The 22,985-nt window shown below is 41.9% G+C and overlaps 1 protein-coding gene across 5 annotated transcripts in view; it reads left to right on the forward strand.

The window, feature by feature from the left end:
- DDX43 (DEAD-box helicase 43) overlaps positions 1 to 22,963 on the forward strand; it is a 61,696-nt gene extending 38,733 nt beyond the window's left edge. Inside the window, exons 13-19 of one of the 5 annotated variants that reach the window (XM_045011908.1) lie at positions 451 to 578; positions 6,746 to 6,855; positions 7,600 to 7,738; positions 12,410 to 12,497; positions 15,120 to 15,218; positions 22,083 to 22,220; positions 22,573 to 22,963. In XM_045011908.1, coding sequence (XP_044867843.1) covers positions 451 to 578; positions 6,746 to 6,855; positions 7,600 to 7,738; positions 12,410 to 12,497; positions 15,120 to 15,218; positions 22,083 to 22,196 — 678 coding nt within the window. In that variant the 3' untranslated portion in view covers positions 22,197 to 22,220; positions 22,573 to 22,963. The remainder of the gene's footprint in view (positions 1 to 450; positions 579 to 6,745; positions 6,856 to 7,599; positions 7,739 to 12,409; positions 12,498 to 15,119; positions 15,219 to 22,082; positions 22,221 to 22,572) is intronic. The other 4 variants (XM_045011907.1, XM_045011909.1, XM_045011910.1 and 1 more) reach the window with 4 other exon arrangements.
- The last annotated feature ends 22 nt before the right edge of the window (positions 22,964 to 22,985 follow it).

Consider the following 22,985-nt stretch of genomic DNA (forward strand, 5'->3'; position numbering starts at 1 on the left):
GGTCTTTTCCCTCTCCTCTTCAGTCAAATGACACATAAGTCATCCTTTTGGAAATACTTTTTTCCCCCCCAAGATTCATCAGATGAGACAATTAGTCAAAAGGATGTTGAAACAATACAGAAGTAGATCTAGAGCAAACTGCTCCAGACTGCCTCTCACTAACAAGACATAAGCATGTGCCTGCCCTCTGAAGCTTACAGTTAACTTGCTTCTTCCCAGTTCTGCTTAGAGAAGAATAGCAAACTTATCTTTCTAGAGTTTGACATAATCACCTCATAGGAAAATAGACTATTTAAGAGTCTCTCCTGGTGTCATTTATTGACAAAATCAAATATATCAGTTTTGAAGTCAGTGGCCTGAGGTATTGTAATGTGAGAATTAATTAACTGGACTGAAATAATTTTGTTCAGATTTTGTTTTTACTTACCATCAGTTTTTCATATTTCACAGGCAGTAAATACAGTAGAGCAGAAAGTTGTTATTATCCCAGAAGAAGAAAAGAGAGCTTTTACACGCTACTTCATTGATACTCTGAAGCCTAAGGATAAAGTCATCATATTTGTGGGAAAGAAACTTACGTATGTAATTGTTTAACCAATATTACATTTGTCTAGTTTGCTGTCAACTCATTATTTAGAAATTAATCCGTTATTCTCAGATCAAAATTACTAACTATGACACTCAATTACTTTCAACCACGTTGTAGTGTTAATATTGACTTACTGTATTTCACCAGCACTATACATGACCATTATATTTTACACAAGTTCTCTAGTATCATAAAACTAATATGCATTGGAATGTGTCTGCACTGTGTTTACTTAAAACGGGCTTTAAGATTTTCTATACTCTTCACCAGCAGTTCCCGTCAGACCACACTTGCACACACCCCTTTGTGACACTATACGTGGAACATATACATAGCACTGTAAGGTCTGACTGACCCCAGTTCTTTCTCTACTGTCTTTGGTCTGGGATGGAATCTGCTAGCAGAGCCCGCTTTTCCTAAGGTTCATCTTTGAGTGATTACTCATGTCCATTCAAGTTAGGTGTGCATGCTCGCCACATGCACCAGTGCTGGAAGCTTTCCTGAACTCACTCAAAATCCTATCTCTTTTTGTTAATAAACTTAAATCAACCAAGTGCTGTTTGAATTGAAGTGATTGTTAACTCAAGTTAAAGTATTGAGCTGTGTAGTTTGTCTCTCTACAAGACTGAACAAACCTTATTTTTCTGAATGGTCCAGGAACATAAAAACGGCCATACTGGGTCAGACGAAAGGTCATCAAGCCCAGCATGCTGTCCTTTGAGAGTGGCCAATGGCAGGTGCCTCAGAGGGAATGAACAGACACACAATCCCAGCTTCTGGCAAACAGAGGCTAGGAACACCATTCCTGCCCATCCTGGCCAATAGCCATTGATGGACCTATCTTTCATGAATCTATCTAGCTCCCTTTTCAACCTCGTTATAGTATTGCCTTTCACAACACCCTCTGGCAAGGAGTTCCAGAGGTTGACAGTGCATTTCATGAAAAAATATTTTTCTTGTTTGTTTTAAACCTGCTACCTATTAATTTCTTTGGTGGCCCCTTGTTCTTGTATTATGAGGAGGAGTAAATAACACTTATTTACTTTCTCTATACCACTCATGATTTTGTAGACCTCAATCATATCCCCCTTTAGTCGCCTCTTTTCCAAGCTGAAAAGTCCCAGTCTTATTAATCTCTCCTCATTCTATACCCCTAATCATTTTTGTTGCCCTTTTCTGAACCTTTTCCAATTCCAGTGTATCTTTTTTTTTGAGATGGGGCAACCACATCTGCATGCAGTATTCAAGGTGTGGGCGTCCCATGGATTTATATAGAGGCACTATGATATTTTCTGTCTTAAATTATCTATCCCTTTCTTGATGATTCCCAACATTCTGTTTGCTTTTTTGTCTGCTGCTGCACATTGAGTGGATGATTTCAGAGAACTATCCACAATAACTCCAAGATCTTTCTTGAGTGGTAACAGCTAATTTAGACCCCATCATCATATATGTGTAGTTAGGATTGTTTTCCAATGTGCATTACTTTGTATTTATCAACATTCAATTTAATCTGCCGTTTTGTTGCCTAGTCACCCAGTTTTGTGAGATCCTTTTGTAGCTCTTCGCAGTCTGCCTAGGACTTAACTATCTTGAGTAGTTTTGTATCAGAGGGGTAGCCGTGTTAGTCTGGATCTGTTAGTCTTAGCTGCTCGAATAGTTTTGTATCATCTGCAAATTTTGCCACCTCACTGTTTACCCCTTTTTCCAGATCGTTTATGAATATATTAAATAGGACTGGGCCCAGTACAGATCCCTATATTTACCTCTCTCCATTCTGAAAACTGACCATTTATTCCTACTCTGTTTCCTACCTTTTAACCAGTTACCAATCCATGAGAGAACCTTCCCTCTTATCCCATGACGGCTTATTTTGCTTAAGAGCCTTTAGTGAGGGACCAAAACTCCAATACACTATATCCACTGGATCTCCTTTGTACATATGCTTGTTGACTCCCTCAAAGAATTCTAGTAGATTGGTGAGGCATGATTTCCCTTTACAAACCATGTTGACTATTTCCCAACAAATTATGTTCATCTATGTGTCTGACAATTTTGTTCTTTACTATAGTTTCAACCAGTTTGCCCGGTACTGAAGTGAGCCTTACTGGCCTGTAGTTACCAGGATCACCTTTTTAAAAATTTGGATCACATTAGCTATCCTCCAGTCATTTGGTACAGAAGCTGATTTAAATGATAGTAGTCCTGCAATTTCACATTTGAGTTCCTTCAGAACTCTTGGGTGAATACCAGCAGGTCCTGGAGACTTATTGCTGTTTAGTTTACCAATTTTGTTCCAAAACCTTCTCTAATGACACCTCAATTTGGGACAGTTCCTTAGATCTGTCGCCCAAAAAGAATGGCTCAGTTTTGGGAATTTCCCTCACATCCTCAACAGTGAAGATCAATGCAAAGAATTCATGTAGTTTCTCCACAATGGCCTTATCGTCTTTGAGTGCTCCTTTAGCATCTTGATCGTCCAGTGACCCCACTGGTTAGTTAGCAGACTTTCTGCTTCTGATATATTTAAAACAAATTTTGCTATTACTTTTGGAGTCTTTGGCTAGCTGTTCCTCAAATTCTTTTTTGGTCTTTCTAATTATATTTTTATACTTCATTTGCCAGAGTTTATGCTCTTTTCTATTTTCCTTATTAGGATTTATCTTCCACTTTTTAAAGGATGCCTTTTTGCCTCTCACTGCTTCTTTTACTTTGTTGTTTAACCATGGTGGCTCTTTTTTGGATCTCTTACTGTGTTTTTTAAATTGGGGTATACATTTAAGTTGAGCCTCTATTATGGTGTCTTTAAAGTTTCTGTGCAGCTTGCAGGGATTTTACTTTTGGTACTGTACCTTTTTAATTTCTGTTTCACTAACCTCCTCATTTTTGTGTAGTTCCCCTTTCTGAAACTAAATGCTACAGTGTTGGGCCACTGTGGAGGTTTCCCCACCACAGGGATGTTAAATTTAATTATATTATGGTCACTATTACCAAGGAAAGGGTTGGACATTGCAAACCACATGGTTTTGGGAAAATTCAGCACTAGGGAGTGTTGGGCTCATTTTTCCAATCATAACCAAGGCTGGTAGAGACCGGAGTGTGGCTGTGGTATAACAAGTGGGCTGCTGGAGTCAGAGCTGCGAAACCAGGGTGGTTTATCACATAGATACTCATTGCATGCTTGTGTGGGAGCGTCCAGATAAGGGAGGTACAGTTGTGGAGCGTTTTAAGGCACTTATATTTTCAAGGCAAGTGATGACACAACCCCTCAGTGGACAAGGTTACACCCCAGAACATGACAATGTATGACAACTATTTACGTGTTGTAGCATGTAACACCCAAGACTACTATAACCAAATTAATGAAAAATGTTTCTCTTCATGTTATGTGCATTGACAGCATTTTCTAGATGCAGTGAAAATGACTATGGTCAGTTTTCTATTAGGCTAAATCTTTTACAGAATAATAGGGAAGAGGAATATTTTCAGGCATCAGAATATGTGGTTGTTAAATTACTAATTGACTGGACTCTGCCGGGCAAAATAGTTGAAACTACTTCTAAATTTTTTAATTAAAATAGATCTCAAATTGATATACCTCCTAAAACAGTGGTCCCCAACCTTTTCGTCTGGCGGGCGCCAGACGAAGGACCGTGGTGATGGTGGAGCACCTGCCGAAATGCCGCCGAATTTCTGCGGCATTTCGGCGGCAACGCCTCTCGATGACGTCGCTTGTCGGCAGCAAGTGATGTCATTGACAGGCATCGCTGCTGAAACGCCGCAGAAATTCAACGGCATTTCGGCAGATGCTCCACCGTCAGCCAGGATGCGGGCGCATTTAGATGCCCCCACAGGCGCCATGGCACCCGCGGGCACCATGTTGGGGACCCCGTCCTAAAATAATAAAATCTTAAATTATTTCCAATACTTTTAGTCAGTTCGGATATTTTTTGTCTCTTTTTGTATGTTATCACAGTTTTGCTTACATATTACTAAAGTATCACTTTTAAATGTGTTAAAAATCTGATTTCCCTTTTTAGGATACTCTATTAATGTAGTCATTTACTATTACAAGACTATATACTTTCTCTCTTGACTGATGTATACTAGAATCAATATTGAATGTAGACATGACAAACCTTTTTATCCAACTATAACAGTATGAGATATTTACTGGGGGACTATTATATGAAGATCCTGTGTCCTAACTGAATATCATAACTAAGGCTAAGATTGTCACAGATTCTGTGACTTCCAAAGACATCCATGACATTTTCTGCCACAGCCCGAGGCACTGGGGCTGGAGCTGTCAGCCAGCAGGGGAAGCTCTCTCTGCTTCTGGGGGCAGAGGCCCCTGTAGTTCTCGGCCGCCTCTGTGGCAGGGCTCAGGCTCTCATTTTCCTGCCCTCAGACTTCAGTAACCCACCCCCTCCCCCAGCCTGCAACCTGTCCGTGACTTTTACTAAAAATAACTATGACAAAATCTTAACCTTAGTCATAACTAGTTTTCTTGGAGCAGTTTTACCTTGTTCAGAAGCTGTTCAGTTCTCCACACCAGAAGTGCAGTTTCTTATCTTGAAACAAAGCTAGAGGTGTGAGTAATTTTTGAAAAGACTGTATGAATTTTCTTTAAATTGGGTTTAGCACAACCTTTATTGTAAAACAATACATAATGTAGAATGTTGACTGAAGGAAGTAAAAATGGGGCATGAGCTTTCCTCAGTATATGTTCATTTAGAAGTAGAATACATTTCACTTGCACATATTCTTTGTTCTAATTAATTGATAGGGGAAGTATCCTGAGTAAAAGATACAGTATCATTTAGTTAGATCTCTTCATTAGTAGGTAGCATTTTAGAGCTGAAACCACTTTATTTAAAGCAAGTTCTGTTATAAGAGGAAGTCTATGGTTTTTGTTTACTCTCTGCATAAAGGTGTGCGGCAGAGCATATAGCACTTTCAGTTCATAATAAATGACCTGTAATAAGGCTAAAAGTATTGTTTTTCCTGAATTCTGTGGGAAGGTATTTTGGAGTGAGATATATTCTCTGACCAGGGCTTTCTATTTGGGGAAAAGCCTCATTCCCTGATTAAAAGTTAGTAAAATCTATCCAATTGATGTATGTGATATGAGTGTACATAAAAGATTTTTCAGTAATAGACGACTTTCCTAATGTACCTGCCATTGAAGTAGAGCTACACCCCTGGACTGGTAGGGAAAACACTCCGGCCAGTGAGCTCTCTTAAAGATGTTCACTTGGAATTGAGTTATTGGAAATATAAAACTGTTTTATCCCCATGAGGAATATCCCAATAGTTATCCTTCAAATACAGAGAATAAAGGTACTTTCTGTTAAACATATTCTAAATACTTTGAAACATTTCCATTATTTAACAAGATATTAAGCTGAAGCTGAAAGTAGCAAAAGACCTTCACAATACGTGTTCATGAAGTACATTGTAGAAAGAATATTAGTGTACACTCTGGCCCAAAGAAGAATTTTCTACCATTAAAGGATCAGGGAACCCATTAAATGGTCTGCGTGTGTGCTAAAAGTGAGAAAAATTTTGAAATGGTATCTGCTTGTTTTTAGTATGCCCTTGAGCTACTAAAGGTGTGAAGTAGGCTCCATTAGTTTTCTCTTTTCACACATTCTTTAAAGGTGATCACAGGAAGGATAGTCTTGTGGGTAAGCCATTGAATTGGAGTACTGTTGTGGTTCTGCAACAGACTCCTGTGTAGTATTCAGAGAGTCCCTAAATCCCTGTGCCTCAGTTCTTCCCCTGTAAAATAGATACGTTCTTTTCTGTCTTCCAAGGGTATTGCAAGGATAAATCTATAAATACACGTGAGGTTTTCAAATGCTACTGTGATAGGGACCATATGAGTATCTACAGTCACTCTAGTTTGTCTCCCAAGCTGCCCCTCAAAACTTAGGCAACAACTCTGATCTGAATGAGCATTCTGATATTGACATTTGAAAGAGTTCACCAAATATATATTTGCGTAGGTGTGCTCACTTCCAGTACTGTCACAATAAGTCTCTTCCTAACTAGAGCAGAGTAAGATGCTTATGTTCATAACTATTCCTATTTGCTAGTGGTTCATTCCTCATGCATTTTAAAGTATTCAAAGGTACCTCTATCTAATTTTAGAGCTGATGACTTATCAAGTGATTTTAGTCTCCAAGGAATTCCAGTTCAATCTCTTCATGGCAACAGAGAACAGTGTGATCGAGAACAAGCTTTGGATGACTTTAAGAAAGGCAAGTATTGCCCTTGAATGCTATTCAGTTGAGCCTGGCAGTTTCAGAATATACTGTATAAAACTTAATATTCACACCAGTAGCATAATGGTTTTTGTAACACAGAGCAGTTAAAAGTAAAATTACTTCAATGTTAAATGTGTGGGAGTAAGACTCAGAATATTTTTAATTGTATTAATGTACCAAATACTAGTGCTAGAAAAACTGGTATGGAAGAGGAGATAAGTTGTTGCTTTATCTGTTAAAAATTGAAATGGCCATGAGTGAAAATGAGATGTCAGGTTAAAGTACTGCTGACTTCTCTCTTATATTTAGGAATTAAAAAACAAAACAAAACAGTATTTTGTTAGAATGAAGGCTATCTGAGTATGAAATGTTTGTTGGGTGGTGGTTTTCGTGTAGTAAAGCCCACCTGGTCCATGATTGTGTCCTACTAAGGAGAATGGCATTAAGATGAAGACTAGTCCAGTTGTTGAGATGCTCACTTGAGACTTGGAAGATCTGGGTTCAGTTTGCTGATCAACTAAATTTCTTGTGTGATGGGCAAGTCTTTCTGTGCCTCAGTTCCCCATTTGTAAAATGGTAGTAATAGGAATTATTTTCATTACTTGGTGCTGTGAGGCTAAATACGTTGGATTGTGTAGTACTCTGATATTAGGATAATGGGGGCCATATAAGCATTGAAGGTGGATAGATTAGCAAGATAAAAGACCAATGTATATTTTCCATACATGCTTATTGCAGGAAGAGTGAGAATACTTATAGCTACAGATTTAGCATCCCGTGGGCTTGATGTACAGGATATTACTCATGTTTTCAATTTTGATTTCCCTCGGAACATTGAAGAGTACGTTCATAGAGTAGGTCGTACTGGACGAGCAGGGTAAGTGGCTTTTCTACGTATAAACTAAATTCTCTTTCATCTTTTAAAAATATTAAAGCTTGCTACTTAGGATTACTCACATTTTTATTTAATGTACGTTTTTAATATATGGTTTCTAAGATGTTAGAGCAATAGATAATATAAATCTTACTGTTGATGCAATGTGAGATCAACATAAATGATGCTTCCAGAGTATGATGTGTATACCAAGATACGTTTCAAATACTAATGTTCCATTTCTGGCATTGTGTGTTTTGAAATCAATTAGCAAAAGGCACATCAAGGTTCTGGTGTGAAGTTGGTAATTACTTCGGTTATAAACAAAAAATGAAAATGGGTTTAAACCTGAGTAGGGTCATATTTTTTAAGATGTTATTTTATGATTAATATTTCCTTGTCTTAAATCTATTCTACAGTATAAACTACAGTATAAAATTCTCAGTCAGCTCCCTAGGAATTCCCTCAACAAGCATGCTTTGAATGTCAAGAGTTTCACCTTACTACAGTCATACATCTTGTTGGCTTCAAAGAAAGGTTTGAATGCCAGATTAACTCCAGAAATTTAACAAAAGAAATAAGATGACGAAAAAACATATTTTCTATATAGCCTTCTGTCAGCATTTGGTGATATATGGTATTTGTCATATAAAAACTGCAGCTAGTTTCTGATTTCTTCTTAGCCTTGAGCCATAAAAAGTGTGCCAATAATGCCTATAAAACAAGTGCCATTTAAATTTTACTCTGTATACAGGAAGTGATTAAGTTCATAGGGAAACTCTCTCCATTAAAGATATAATTATGATTTTGAAATAAGTTTAAAATTAAGACGCCAATTGTTCTTGCTGCAAATGATACTCCTTAGGGATTTCTGCGGAAGTGCAGCATTCCTCTGTCTCGCTAAAAAAAAACATTTTGCCCAAGTTCGGCAGTTCCGCTTTTTCCCACCTGAGGCCACTGTGGCGCCAGAACAGCCAGCTGCATTCATGCTGGCTGTTCTAGTGCCACAGCGGCCTCTGGTAGGGAAAAAGGCAGAACTGCAGCACTTAGGCAAAATGTATTTTATGCCCAAAAATACAAAATTCTATGCCCAGTGCTGCAGAATTCCCCCAAGAGTAGAAGTTCATCACAGCACCCTGCCTGCGGAGCCAGGTTAGGACAGAGTGGAGCACACATTGCTGCTGGGGGGTCACAGACTGGGATTAAGAATGGCTAGTGGGGGGGACAGACTGGAGCATGGGCTCAGGAGCTAGTGGGGTGACAGTGTTGATGTGGCTGACTGAATGGGAGAGGCTTGGGGTCAGCCAGGATCTGCATGGGGGAGGCTTCCCAACACCCTAACAATCCCACACATACCCCAAAGAAAAACCTCTCACCCACACCTAACACCCTCCAAGTTCACTCTTAGGCTCCTCCCCTCTCCCTCAGCTACTCTGTTACCTCTGACTCCCCCAAACCTTTGCACTGCTTTTGACAGGTGCCGGAAATACAGTTCTGTATTGTAATTTAAATGAATTATACAAAGTTCTGTATTAATATGCCTAGTGAGGAATCTATTTGTCAAAAAAACATTACCAGAATATTTTTTTTTGCTCTGTACTGTTACAGACATACTTGCTGACAGATATTTTGAAATACATTACCAAGGTAATTGAAACAGGCACGATTATATTGTGTTATTTTGACAAAATGTGCAGAATTTTTAATTTTTTGGTGTGGAATTCCCCCAGAAGTAAAATGAAAGATCACAAAGTATTTATCCCCATAGTAAACTGGGAGATGGAATTTGAAAACATAATTGGTATTTCTGAACTTCTTGCTGGTAGTGGTAGCCATTTTGCTCCAGTTTCATGACTGTCACTGGCAGTACAGTAGGGTTCTAAACCTGTTCCCATTCTACTTAACCAAATAATAATGATGGCAGAGAATATTATAACTTTACATTTATATAGTATTATTCATCTCAAAAGAAATTGTGGGGTTGTGACCTTCATTATGGCAGTCAGTTTGGGGGAACAGTTGAACAGGTGCTGCGTACAGCCAAATCCAAGGAGCCTAAAGAAGCTTAAAAGTCTAGAAGATGGACAAATGATTCCATTATATAAGAATGAACTCAGCAGTTCCCGTTTTCCTTACATAACCTCGTTTTCATATGTATTGCTTCCCCAGACAGCCTGGAGGACGCCATTTAAAAATGGCATCCTCTCTGCAGTGTGACCTCATGCACATCGTACATGCAAGGTCACATCACATAGAGGATGTTATTTAGCTCTGCAAAATGGCACTCTCCACGCAGTGTGACCTCACACACATACGGAGTGTATGAGGTCACACTATGGAGGATGCCATTTTGCGGAGCTAAAAACATCTTCTATACGGCATGACCTTGCATGTGTGGGGTCACACTGTGTGGAGGGCATCATTTTGCAAAACGTCAACCTCTGCATACTTGGGATTGCTGCAACCCCATCTGCTGATGGAGTTACTCCACTTGGGGTTGTGATCCAGTTTGGGAACTTCTGTTCCTTTTTGTTAAATCAGCCGCTGCTAATGAAGATGCTTTACTGAGGCAACATAAGACAGGCGCGGGTTGCCTAAGAAGGCTGTACTGAGCCTCTGATGGGTCGGAGCTTTGTTGATAGGCATTTTCCTAATGCTTCTATATTAGTATGTTTCTTGAATTTTATTCTAGGGAATTCATTTTAATGTATTGTACAGGTTTGTTCTTATAAAATAAATATATATTCCATATCTGTATCTCTTTATATATGGAAATTGCACTGCTTTTATGCTATTGATATATATAGTTACAGTATTTCAGTGTCAGAAAAAACACTTTACTATGTAAACATTATCCTTTTTAAAGTAGTATTGGGCAGAATGAGAACTGACTGTAAAGACTTTCATATTGATTTTCATACTTCAAATTTCATAAATGACATTCTCTAGCAATAAGAGGAAGTAAAGAAGTTTGAAAGTAGTCAATGTGTCTTGCAGCACGGTCCAGTGGATGAGACATGGACTAGGAATCATGGGACCAGATTTCTGATTTCAGTTCTGACATTCAGTTGCTCTTTAACATAGGGCAAGTCATTTAACCTTTGTGCCTCCATTTTCCCATTTGTAAAATGGTGATGATCTACCTGGTTAATTAGAGTGCTATTAGATCTACAGATGAAACACATAAGTGGTTAGTAGTAAGAGTGTTTAGGGAACATTTAATGCATCACTACTGTTGTAACCCGTAAAGGTATGGTCTTCTTGCAAATTGTTTCTTATGGACAAGACATTAATGTAAAATGTCTGATAACTCATTTGTGCCTAATGTGGATGAGACTTAGGAGTGAGCTCTTTAAATGTATATATGTTTCTGCTCTGTACAGCCAAATCCAAGGAATCTGAAGAGGTTTAAAAGTCTAGAAGCAGGACAGAAGATTCAGTAGCACATTGCCAAAACTGATTGCATAGCTGCAGTCTTCTTCTTTTTTTTTTTTTTTAAATGTACCAATTAACTGCAGTTGCTGCAGAGGAGTAACTATGAAGCTAGAAAACATTTTCTAGGATCTACAGGTGAAGCAGAGAGAAGTCCAGTCTCTTCCTCTGCAGTGTGACAGTAAATGTCTGCTTGGAAAGCTTGTGCACAAATTCCATTCTGTGAGGAAAAAACATATAGGGGTCAAATTCTGAAAACCAGTGGCCAGCAGCACGAGAAGGCACCAATCACTAGTAGTGCCTTGGAGCTATTGTAAATTGCTCAGAGAAGTTGTCTGCTCTCTTCTTTGGCTTCAGGCCAGTAGAGAGGGTACTCCATAAAGTAATAGCGCTGACAGGAGCAGGATGGAGGCTGGGTTGTAGTACCCCGTTTATGGGTTTATTACCATGTTTCACCCCTAGGATTGTCACTAAACACATCATTTTCCCCAAGAGATTATTCCTGCCTCTGACTGGAATAATTTGTTGGGAGAAGGGAAGAGATCCTTTCAGGCTAGACAGAATACAAATATGCAGGCTGCTCTTGCAATGTGTGCATTCACCCAACCACTTGTGGGTCCATTTTGTGCTTTTCTGAGTTTGGCTTAATGTGCTCAATGTTTAGTTTTCTAGAAGACTTCAGATTAGTGTTTTGTTAGTGTTGTACTAAATGTTAACCTTTTTCAGAGTGGTCCATTATAGTTATAGACAGACCATATTCAGAAATGAATTGTTAAATGAGTTTTCTACATGAATGAATTAAGTACTGGGCCTAAAGATGTTAATGAGGCAGCAATAAATCAGTTCACATAATAAAAGCAACACCATCAAGGAGTCTAGCCTTTCTACCAGTTCTGTTAATGAAAACTTAATTTACAAATTGCAAAGTTTTTTCTGAAATCTCAGTACTTTGCGCTTCTGACTTTCTCCTCTCCTTGAACAAGTTGAGCTTCTTATGCCCTTATTCTAGTTAGCTGAAGTTTTACACTCTGTTTCTAAGCAGACATCTAGTCTCCTTCAAAATGGACTGGCATCAGATTTTTTTTTTATTTTTTATTTTTTTGGCTTGGCTTTAGTTTGCTGTAGGAACAGGTGTATCCTCTGAAGTTAATTCTATTACTGTTTCAAGCATATACTGGTAGGAAGTGTCCAACGATGTAGTTTTCTCTTCTCTTGAAGAGTAAGAATGTATTTTTCTCTTAGACGCACAGGGGAGGCTGTAACACTTGTCACTAGGAATGACTGGAGGATTGCGTCTGAGCTGATCAGCATTCTTGAAAGAGCAAATCAAGTAAGAATATTTACCTTAGCAGGGCAATGTGTACATAGCTCTCAATTGTTTAAATATGACTAGATCCCATTTGAAATGGTATTTTAGCATAGGGGAGAAGCTTACTGAGAAGCCTGTTCTTAACTGTATCATTTGTAGTTTCACTGGGAAAATTGGGAGCTTGGGCCCTCCAGCCTTCAAAAAAAAAAAATCTTCAGAGATTGGATGTTCTGGCAGTGGTACTTTACCTCAGTTGTAAAAAGAGAAGCCAAAAGACAGAGGCTGTTGCCATTCAGTATGGCAGAGTCTGCCTAACTTCAATTAAGCCCTTCAGCTGAGCAGTGAAAAAGGACTATACAAGGGAGTGGACTGGGTTTTCCAAAAAAGATTTGTTACATGACTGTCCATATGTTATCCACTCTTGGTATGTATGTGCCCTGTCTTTTGGCCAGCAGCATCCACTAGGGCCGTGCATACCTGAGTGTCCTTCTGTTCAGTTCACAGGCTTAAAGAGTAAAGTGGGCTCAGCTGTCTCTAATTTCCTTCTTATTACTTGTGGCTCTGAGACGAAACCTTGGCAGTGTCCAGGCCTTAATGTGCTTGTGTAAACTGTTTTCCTTGTAGGTACTTGTAAATATGTGTGCAAGGATTATGATTATGATGAGGAATATTAGATATAATTATTTTTCTTCTTCAAGGGAAAATATTTTCCCTTGATACAGGGAATTACTCATAACTGAATTAAGTCTCCTGACTTTAAAACCTGCCCCTCCTCCTCCATGCTGCTTAATGATGGCCACACAAGATGTTTATTTTTCTCAGAGAAAGGACATAGACTCGATAAGGTTTTCCATCTGTAGTCCTCTTCAAAAAGGACCAGAAGTTGTGAGAGGCTCACCTCAAACTTCCTTTTAGACTGCTCTGTAGCCTGCCTTAGATTTGTGCAAGCAAAGAAACTTCCCTGTCCCCCCACTCCCAAAAAGCTTACCCTAGGTCCAGAAGTGCTCTAATAAAGCTTTAGATCAGCAGCTAATTCCTGAGCCCCATCCTTCAAGAGAATCCTGGCTGTGGACTCTGGTAGGACTGTTTAGATCCTCAAGTAAACTTTGGATGGGGTAGAAAGGATCATCATTTCTCTGAGAAGCATAAAGGTATTTCACCTGCTGCAGACCTGAGTAAAGTAGTTGAAACTGTCTTACTATTCCCAGTCTAAGGGTATGGCTACACTTGCGAGTTGCAGCGCTGGTGGAGGCTTTCCAGCGCTGCAATTAGTAAGTGGCCACACCTGCAGGGCACTTCCAGCGCTGCAACTCCCTGGCTGCAGCGCTGGCCGTACACCTCACTCAGCATGGGGAATAAGGATTGCAGCGCTGGTGCTGCAGCGCTGGTCATCAAGTGTGGCCACACACCAGCGCTGTTATTGGCCTCCAGGGTATAAGGGTGTATCCCAGAATGCTTTTAACTAAATTACTCCCTTTGTTTTGTTATGCAGCCTCTCTTTGTTTTGTTGTGAACCTCGAGCTGCTTATCAGCTCCTGTTTGCTGTGATCAATCTGTGAACAATCAAATGAGATCCTCCTCCCTGTTGTGAACGAGCTCTGTGGAGCTCCGTTGCCGCTGCTGCTATCTAAAAAACAAACAGAGCTCCTGTTTGCTGTGATCATCTGTACCTGGCTGTAAACAATCAAATGAGAGGCAGGCAGGGAAACAGCGGGGAGTCGTGTTGCCTGCAGGCTGTTTGCAATTAAGAGTTAAGACTAAGGGGTCGGAAAAATGTTCTGATTTTTCGAGGCAGGAAGCTAAACACACAGTGTTGGCTCCAAAAATCCACTCTCTCTCTCTCCCCCCGCTCCCTGTCACACTAGACCCCACTCCACCCCCCTCTTTTGAAAAGCACGTTGCGGCCACTTGAATGCTGGGATAGCTGCCCATAATGCATCACTCCCAACAGCGCTGTAAATGCTGCAAATGTGGCCACACACCAGCGCTGGTAGCTGTGAGTGTGGCCACACACCAGCGCTGTTCCTACACAGCTGGATGACCAGCGCTGCAAACTACCAGCGCTGCAAACTGTAAGAGTAGCCATACCCTAAGGGGGCTTCGTTGCCTGCATCAGGTACTACTGGATCCCCAAGGGAGCAGTGGTGGACCCTTTGCACCATCTTTGGGTGGTACAGAGAGTGCAGTACTAATGATTCATCAGCAGAGTACACCCTGGTGCTATAACCCCCTTCTCCACTTCTCAAGGCAATATTTTTTGAACTGAGATCATTTGCAGTAGTGGGAGACTACCACGAAGTAGCTGAACCAGACTCACTGTTGCTGTCCTTGGTCCTGAATGTCTCCTCTACAGCGCCAGCTACTACTGCTGCTGTGGATCTGAGTACTTCAACACAGGTTGAGCCACATCTAGGGGTGGATTCTAAGATACCCAAACAGAGTAACCCCTCTTTTGGATGAGGAGTGCTTCGTCTCTTTATCTGATTCAAATCAAAATAAAGAAGAATCTCCTGATTATTTCCTGAGGTCATATTCATATGACCCTTAAGACTCAGATTTGAGAGCCTCTGTCAAGATCTAGGGGTTACAGAGACAGGTTTTTGGTGGCATCCACCTTGTCTCTGGGCCTTTTCCCCATAACAGACTGCTGGCCCTACTGGAATGCTGGGTTCACAACAACTGGGACAACCTGCATCTGCATCCACTCCCGAATTAGGACCATTTCTCCTGTACCATGTTAAGGTATTGTTTTTCAAACTGCACTGCAACATACTGAGTATCTACCAGAGATATCAAAAGAAAATTATCCTTTCATGGGCGCTCAGTCCGTCTGTGGCTGCTGCTACTTCATCACCAGGTGAGGCAATGGTTCCTTCAGCTCCCTCTCAACCAGTTATAAAAGTTTCAGGACTTGGTCCACGATATAGAAAATTGAATAGAAACTCCTGTGGAGGTGGTACTGGAAAGCTCCTGCAAGCTCTTAGATATATTCCATGCATAGTTGCCAGGATTACTTATCAATGAAGCCTTGTTGGAACTGGCAGAGGACATCTGGAACATTCAAGCATCAGTTGCACTGACATCTAAGAAAGCAGATAAACTGTATTAGATATTCTCAGAGGGAGGATGGTACCCATAATACCTTGTGTACCAGATTCACTTTCTTGTCATGGTGGCCAATAAGAGAAATAGAAAGTAGCAACCAAAAATTACACCAAAAGGCAGGAGGCCAAAGTGTCTCTAATTACTGATCAATTAGCCTGCAATTAAAAATTGCCATTACCCTTTGTTAGTAAGATATAATTACTTGAACTGGTGCAGGGTCTTAGACTTTGCTAATAACGTCTTCAGGAGAGCAAGAAAAAGTGCAAGTCAGAAATTTTCTGAGGGGCAGTTGGTAGCCCTAACATCTTTCCAGGCCACTTTGGATGCCTCCAATACAACAGCTAGATGCATAGCAACTTCTGTCACCATAAGGATAGCATCCTAGTTATGGTCTTTGACATTGCATGGTTGGGGAGGCAAAGACAGCAATTAAAGAACTCCCTTTCAAAGGCTCTGCACTCTTCATCACAAAGGCAGCTGGTGCTCTGCATTTTAGAATCCCAGCCCAGGCTCCAGTTGCTAGGCATATACACACCAGCTGCTAGAGGAAACAGGGAAGACAGCAATCTTATACCACACAAAGATCATGGCCGAGCTTCTTTTTCAGGCAAAGATGCTTGGAATCTCGGGAGAAGAGACATCTTCCAGAAAAGGAGACCTTCAGCTTCTATATACACTGAACCCGATCTTTGTCCTGGATATAAAGAACATTACAGTTCAGCCACAATCTTGGACAGAGCATCACTTGATTAAGGGCGTGGTCAGAGACTTTCCAGCATCCAGGCAATAAGAAAGACCAATGATCCTGATTCGACCACAAAGTCTTGTGGACTCCAAATTCTAAAGCAGTTGTCCCTAAACTTTTCATGGTCATGACCCCTGTTACCCCTATGCACACCCTTCTCAGGGGCCAGGAGCAGGACCACAGCACCCAAGGGGGGTGCACAGACAGTAGTAAGGGGGACAAGGCTGGGGCTGCAGCTGGGGTGGGTCTAGGTCTGAGAACTGAGCCGTGACTGGGGGGGCGGGACCGAGGCCAAGAATGGACCTGCAGCTGGGGGAGGGAAACGGGCCAGGGCTGCGGTCAAGGGGCCAAAGCTGGTGCTGGGAGTGGAGACGGGGTCACAGCTGGAGTTGGAGCAGAGTTGGCGGTGTAGAACAGGGCTGGGTGGTGCTCTCACCCCGCCCCTCATGGGAGCTGGCCTGGATCCCTCCATGCCCCCCCAAACATTCCTCCATTTTCCCCCTAGGGGGGCACGCCCCACATTTTGGGGACCTATGTTATAAAGCTTGGTGAGGGGCAACAGCACCCCACTCACGGGATGAGGAACTGAGGATTTGATGAATCATTACTAAGGCTAAAATGTAGTCATGTTAGTCACGGATTCCGTGACTTGGACCTTTGTGACTTCTTCGGCATCAACTGTCAGGGGCTGAAGCTGGGACTGCACCCCTGCACTGCAACTGGGGCTAGAGCCAGGACCTTGCGGCAGGGACTGTGCTCCCCTCCATGGCAGGGGGCTCTGCCTGTCGGTCTTTCCCCCTCTATGGGACTCCAGCTGTCATTCCTCCCCGCTACCTAGCCCTGCCCCCCCCATTTATTTTTAGTAAAATCATGGACAGGCCACAGGCTCCCATAAATTTTTGTTTATTGCCCGTGACCTGCCCATGACTTTTTTACTAAAAATAACTATGACAATATCTTAGTCTTAATTATTACTATTCTGTGCTGGTCTTGGCCATTGACACACTGGCCCACACAGATATTCCTGGGTTTTCAGACACCCTGCACTGGATGAAGAGAAAGAGGCAGAAACTTGAGCAGCAATGGTGGAAAACAAAGGCTGATTCCAACAGGACGAAACATAAATTCTTAAAGCTTATGTTCAGGCTATATTATGGGCCAAAAACCTTCATATCAGCCTCCATTGAGACTGCCAAACACTACCCCAAGGTGGTAAATCACTTCATCAATCCTAAATGCCTACAAACTGCATGAGAGCTGAGCAACAGTTGTTGCAAAGAATGATCATCTGAATTTCCAGAAAAGATCTCTCACATTTAGAAAGCCTTCTCAAACCGCATGGATCCACTCTGCCTGCACCCACCAACGAACATCCAAGCTACATTCCCAGAGTTCATTACACTCACTCTTCAAGAAGTTTTAGGTACCCTAGAGAAGTCTCAATCTAAGATTTGTGAATCCCAACCCCCTACCCTTGAAAAAGAGTCAAGGGTACCACTCCTGTCTAAAAGTGCTGACACCTCATTCAGAGATACTCTTCTTTCAAACACTCAATAATCAGACCAGCACTGAAGAAACCCACCCTGGATACTTCAGTTCTTGCCAACTATCGCCAAGTGTCAAACCTCCCATTCATGCGCAAGCTCCTAGAGAAGCTGGCAAAAGGCGAACTACAAGCTCATTTAACTGAAGCTAACATTCTAGACATATCTGTGTGGATTAAGGCCTGGACATCAAACTCAAACTTATTGGCACTAATGGATGATCTGCTGTCAGTGGACAGACATGCATTCTCATCCTGGACCTCTCTACAATATTTGACACTATTGATCATGAGATACTGCTGTCTCACCTGAGAGTCGTGGCAGGAGTCCAGGATAATGCACTAAAATTGTTTGAGTTCTTCCTGGAGGGACACACCAAAAAGTAGTGATGCTTCTCCACCACTAAACCCCTCACTTATGGGGTTCCACAAGGATCAATTCTCTCTCCTGTCCTTTTCATCATCTACATTTTTCTACTAGGTAAACTGGTCAGACATTGACTTAAGTGCCAGCAATATGCAGATGAAACACTGCTCTACTTATCTTTCACAACATGAACATACCATTACAACCAAGATGGCTCAGTGCTTGGATGAAGAATACCTGGATGAAGCTGAACCTGAGTAGAACAGAGATGATGCTGGTGGACAGAGGAAAGTATTTTGAGGAGTTTGCAGTATAGTGCAGTCTCTCTTTGGTTGAAGGTTCACATTCAGAATTGGACAATTCAGTCTATAGTCTAAGTCAGTGGTCACCAACCAGTTGATGGTGATCAATTGGTTGATCCTAGAGGATCTCCCAGTCGATCGCGGGCTCTGGCAGCAAAACGGGGCTGCCACTAAGACAGGCTTCGTGCCTGCCCTGGCCCCATGCCACTCCCAGAAGTGGACAGCGAGCCCTGGGGGCGGAGCAACAGGGATCTCCCTCTGCGCGCTGCTTCTGCCTGCAAGCACTGTCCCCGCAGCTCCCATTGGCCGGGAATGGGGAGTTGTGGCCAATGGGAGCTGCAGGGACAGCGCTTGCAGAAAGGGGCAATGCACTTAGCCACTTGCCACCCACCTCCCCACCCTCGGGCTGCTGGGGCACATTGGCCCCTTCTGGGAGCAGCGTGGGGCTGGGGTAGTCAGGGAGCTTGTCTTAGTGGCAGACATGCTGTGCTGCCAACCGGGAGCCGCTGGAGGTAAGTGCTGCCTGGCGGAAGGCTGCACCCCAACCCCTGAGCTCCCTCTTGGAGCTAGCACCCCAAGCCCCCTCCTGCACTGCAAACCCCAGCCCTGACCCCCCCCGAGCCAGCACCCCACCCCCTCCTGCACCCCAACACTCTGCCCCATCCCAGACCCCCCTCCTGCACCCAAACTCCCTCCCGGAGCTTGCACCCCAACCCCCTGCCCCAGGCTCAGCCCAGAGCCCTCTCCCACACTGCAAACCCCTCAGCCCCAGCCCATACCCCCTCCCGAACCCCAACTCCCTACTCCAACCCCGTGAAAGTGAGTGAGAATGATGGAGAGTGAGTGACGGAGAGAGGAAGGAATGGAGTGAGTGGGGTGGGACTTTGGGGAAGGGGCAGGGTAGATCCTCGGTTGCCCTTAAAGTCAAAAAGTGATCTTGGGCATAAAAAATTTGGAGTCCACTGATCGAAGTATTCTTGGATTCATTGCTGATGCTGAGCTCTCACACCCAACAGCCGTGAGTAATGCTTTCTACCATCTCCAGAACAGGAAATGTCATATGTTCTGCTCATTTTAGGGGATCGAAAGGAGCTCCTTGTCAGACACCTTCCTTCTCCCGTGGTCAGGGACTCTGATGTACACTTTCCCACCAGTGCAGTTGCTGCACAAAGTCCTCACGAAGATCAAGCAGGACAAAGCCAAAGTAATCCTGATAGCTCCACCTTGGTCTCACCAACACTGGTTTGGCACGCTGATGGTTACCTGTCATATCAGCCTTTCACCCTCTGTTCCAGGGCAGGTCGGTCTTTGCTCATTACATGACAGGCCGGTTCTTAAAAGGTCTGGAGCAGCTCTACCTCCAAGTACCCTCCGTGGGACCTGAATCTGGTGATCACGCAGCTCATGAAAGCCCCCTTCGAGCCCTCGTTCTGCTCTCCTGGAAGGCGTCATTCCTGGTGGTGAAAACTTCTGCCCGAAGGGTTTCCGAGATTAGGGCACTTACATTGGAGCCACCTTATATGGTGGTCTTCAAGGACAATGTCCAGCTGCGGCTGCATCTGGCTTTCCTACCCGAAGTGGTTTAGCAATTTCACATGAGCCAGGACATATTCTTGCCAGTCTTCTTCCCAAAGCCTCATAAATCTGAGGAGGAAGTGGGTTGCACTCCCTGGATGTCAGGAGAGCGTTAGCCTTCTTCATCGAGAGGACCAAGCCATTTTGCAAGTCAACGCAGTTTGTCACGGTAGCAGATAGGATGAAAGGTAGTCCAGTGTCCACCCAGAGAATCTGGTCTTGGATCACCACCTGCATCTGATTTTGTTATGATCAGGCACAAGTGCCTCCACCAGCAATTGTAACCACCCACTCAACTAGAGCACAAGCCTTGTCAGCTGCCTTCCTGGCCCAGGTGCCAATACCAGCTATCTACAGGGCCGCCACCTGGTTGTCTATTCACAAATTCACATCTCACTGTGTGCCTACCCAGCAAGCCCGGGACAATGCTCGCTTCAGTAGAGCAGTATTACAAGCCGCACGTCTGTGAACTCAGAGCCGACCTCCAGGGATACTGCTTGTGAGTTATCTAGAATGGAATAAACATGAGCAAGCACTTGAAGGAAAAAAGTTACCTACCTTTCATAACTGTTGTTCTTCAAGATGTGTTGCTCATGTCCATTCCATTACCCGCCCTCCTACTCCTCTGTCGGAGTTTCTAGCAAGAAAGAACTGAGAGGGCATAGGGCCAGCAGCGCTTGATATATCAAGGCATGAGTGCGGCACTCCAGAGGGAACCATAGCCAACCCTACGGATAGCGCTAAGGCAAAAGTCTCCAACAGCTGTGCACGTGGGCATGCACACACCTAGAATGGAATGGACATGAGCAACACATCTCAAAGAACAGTTACGAAAGGTAGGTAACAATTTTATCTGATGCTGCTTCTGGCAGAGCAGTGCTATAATGTTTCTTTAAGTAGACTCCAAGCACCTGTCTGTCTTCAGTTCACTGTTTTGAGCCACCAAGAATGGAATATATATGAAGTACTCAAAGAAGAAAGTCACCTTATAGAAACTTGAGTTCTTTGAGATGTGGTGGTCTATATATATTTCACCACCTGCCCTCCTTCCCCTCTACAATGGTATCTTCCGTATCTTAAAGCAAAAACAAAAAAAACCTTTAAAAATAATGTCCATTTGAAAAGAAAAAATCAACCATTTCATATTCTGAAGATATTGAAATGGGACACTTTGAGATTATTAGAACTTTTTCCTTTTTTCTCCCAAACAAAATTGTAGTGAAATTGACACTATTTTACAAAGCATTTTAGTTTAGCCAGACTTGCCTTTTTTCTGACAGAAAGCTATTCCATCAAAGATGTGAACCATTTTCATTCATGAAGGGCGAAATGTATTGTGGATAGGAAAGCTAAGTTTTCCTCTATCCTGCAATTGCATTAGAATGAGGTGGTTGATCTTCACTAAACAAAAATACTAAACTGTGGTGTTTCTTTTTTAACAACTTGAATTCTTGGTCTTTTCATAACCAAAGTTCAGTGAACTCTAACCTGGTGGTCTGGTACTTGAATGAAGAATCCTAAGAGAATGCCAGTCACCTTTAAAAACAACATTTTAAGAACTAAACATGTATAGATAAGGAATTTAACTAACCAAATCGCAGGTGTAAAATTTGGGTGCAGAAATGGAGTAAACAGCATAACATTCAAGTAGATTATTTAGGGCCAGATTTTAATCTACTTGAATTTTGCTTTTTCCCGTAACTTTTTTCTCAGGAGTTTAACTCCAAGGCAGAAATCTTTGAAATACATCATAGGGTTTTTTTTAGCTGAAGATACGGTATTGGTTCATCTACGTACACTGGAAATCCAATGACATAGCACCAAAGAATTTATCACTCAAGCTACAAGCTACAAAGATTTTTCCTAGTTTTTAGATTAAAAAGCCATAAGAGTAATTGGCATATGAATGCAAAGCTTAGAGAATCACTTAGAATAAACTGTCTCCATAACATAACTTTCTAATTATCAGGCAGTTCCTGAAGAGCTTATTTCAATGGCAGAAAGATTCAAGCAATTTCAGATGACAAAAGAAATCAAAAAGGATTTAGGAAGACCTCGTGGAAAGTCCCAGAAAGGTTTTTAATTGCCTGGGAGATATTTAAACAAAGTAAGTAAATTCTGGTAATAATAGTGGTATAGATTTGAATTTAGGGCCAGATTTTTCAAGTATGTGTACTTTTGTGCATGCTTGTCTTCTATACACTAATTAGGTCTGTGAACTTCTTTGAAAATCTGGTTCTCCTTACATTTAACAATGTGTTGCAATGTTTAGATGTCACTCAATTATTCTTTAATTCACACTTAACGCAGAAAAAGTCAAGGTTAGTAATTGCAAGTACATCATTTTTAAAAATCGTAAAAATGCTGAAGAAAATTAAGAGTCTGCTTTTAATTTGACAAACTGCAGAATTTTTTAATATACAAGAATTTAAAAATTAACTTCTCTCTTATATTTTCAGGGAATCCGAGTGGTGCATACACCCAACACCTGTCAACATTGTTTCAAAATAACTTACATGCCTGATGGTGCCACCATTTATGTCAGTGGAGTGCCAGGAAGATGTTACATCTCTGGTTTGGGACAGATAAGGATAAAGATTCATTGTTGGAAAATGAAGCATATTCTTTCAGTAATAGCTGAATAAATCTCTGAACAAATATTTCACCAAGTCTGTCACACTGAGTGGATGGAAACCCAACCAAATGATAAAACAGTACACAAATTTTGCGAGGCTCCAATCTTTTTTTCTAATAAGATTATATGTTTTCTATTTTGATTCTTCTGGGCCTCTTATTTTCTTTTACATTAAGCTTATATACGTATATACAAAACTCCTGTTGACTTCAGTAGGGCTAAAATTTCATTCCTATT

Source organism: Mauremys mutica, chromosome 3 (genome assembly GCF_020497125.1).
Source record: "Mauremys mutica isolate MM-2020 ecotype Southern chromosome 3, ASM2049712v1, whole genome shotgun sequence".
NCBI classification, from domain to species: domain Eukaryota; kingdom Metazoa; phylum Chordata; order Testudines; family Geoemydidae; genus Mauremys; species Mauremys mutica.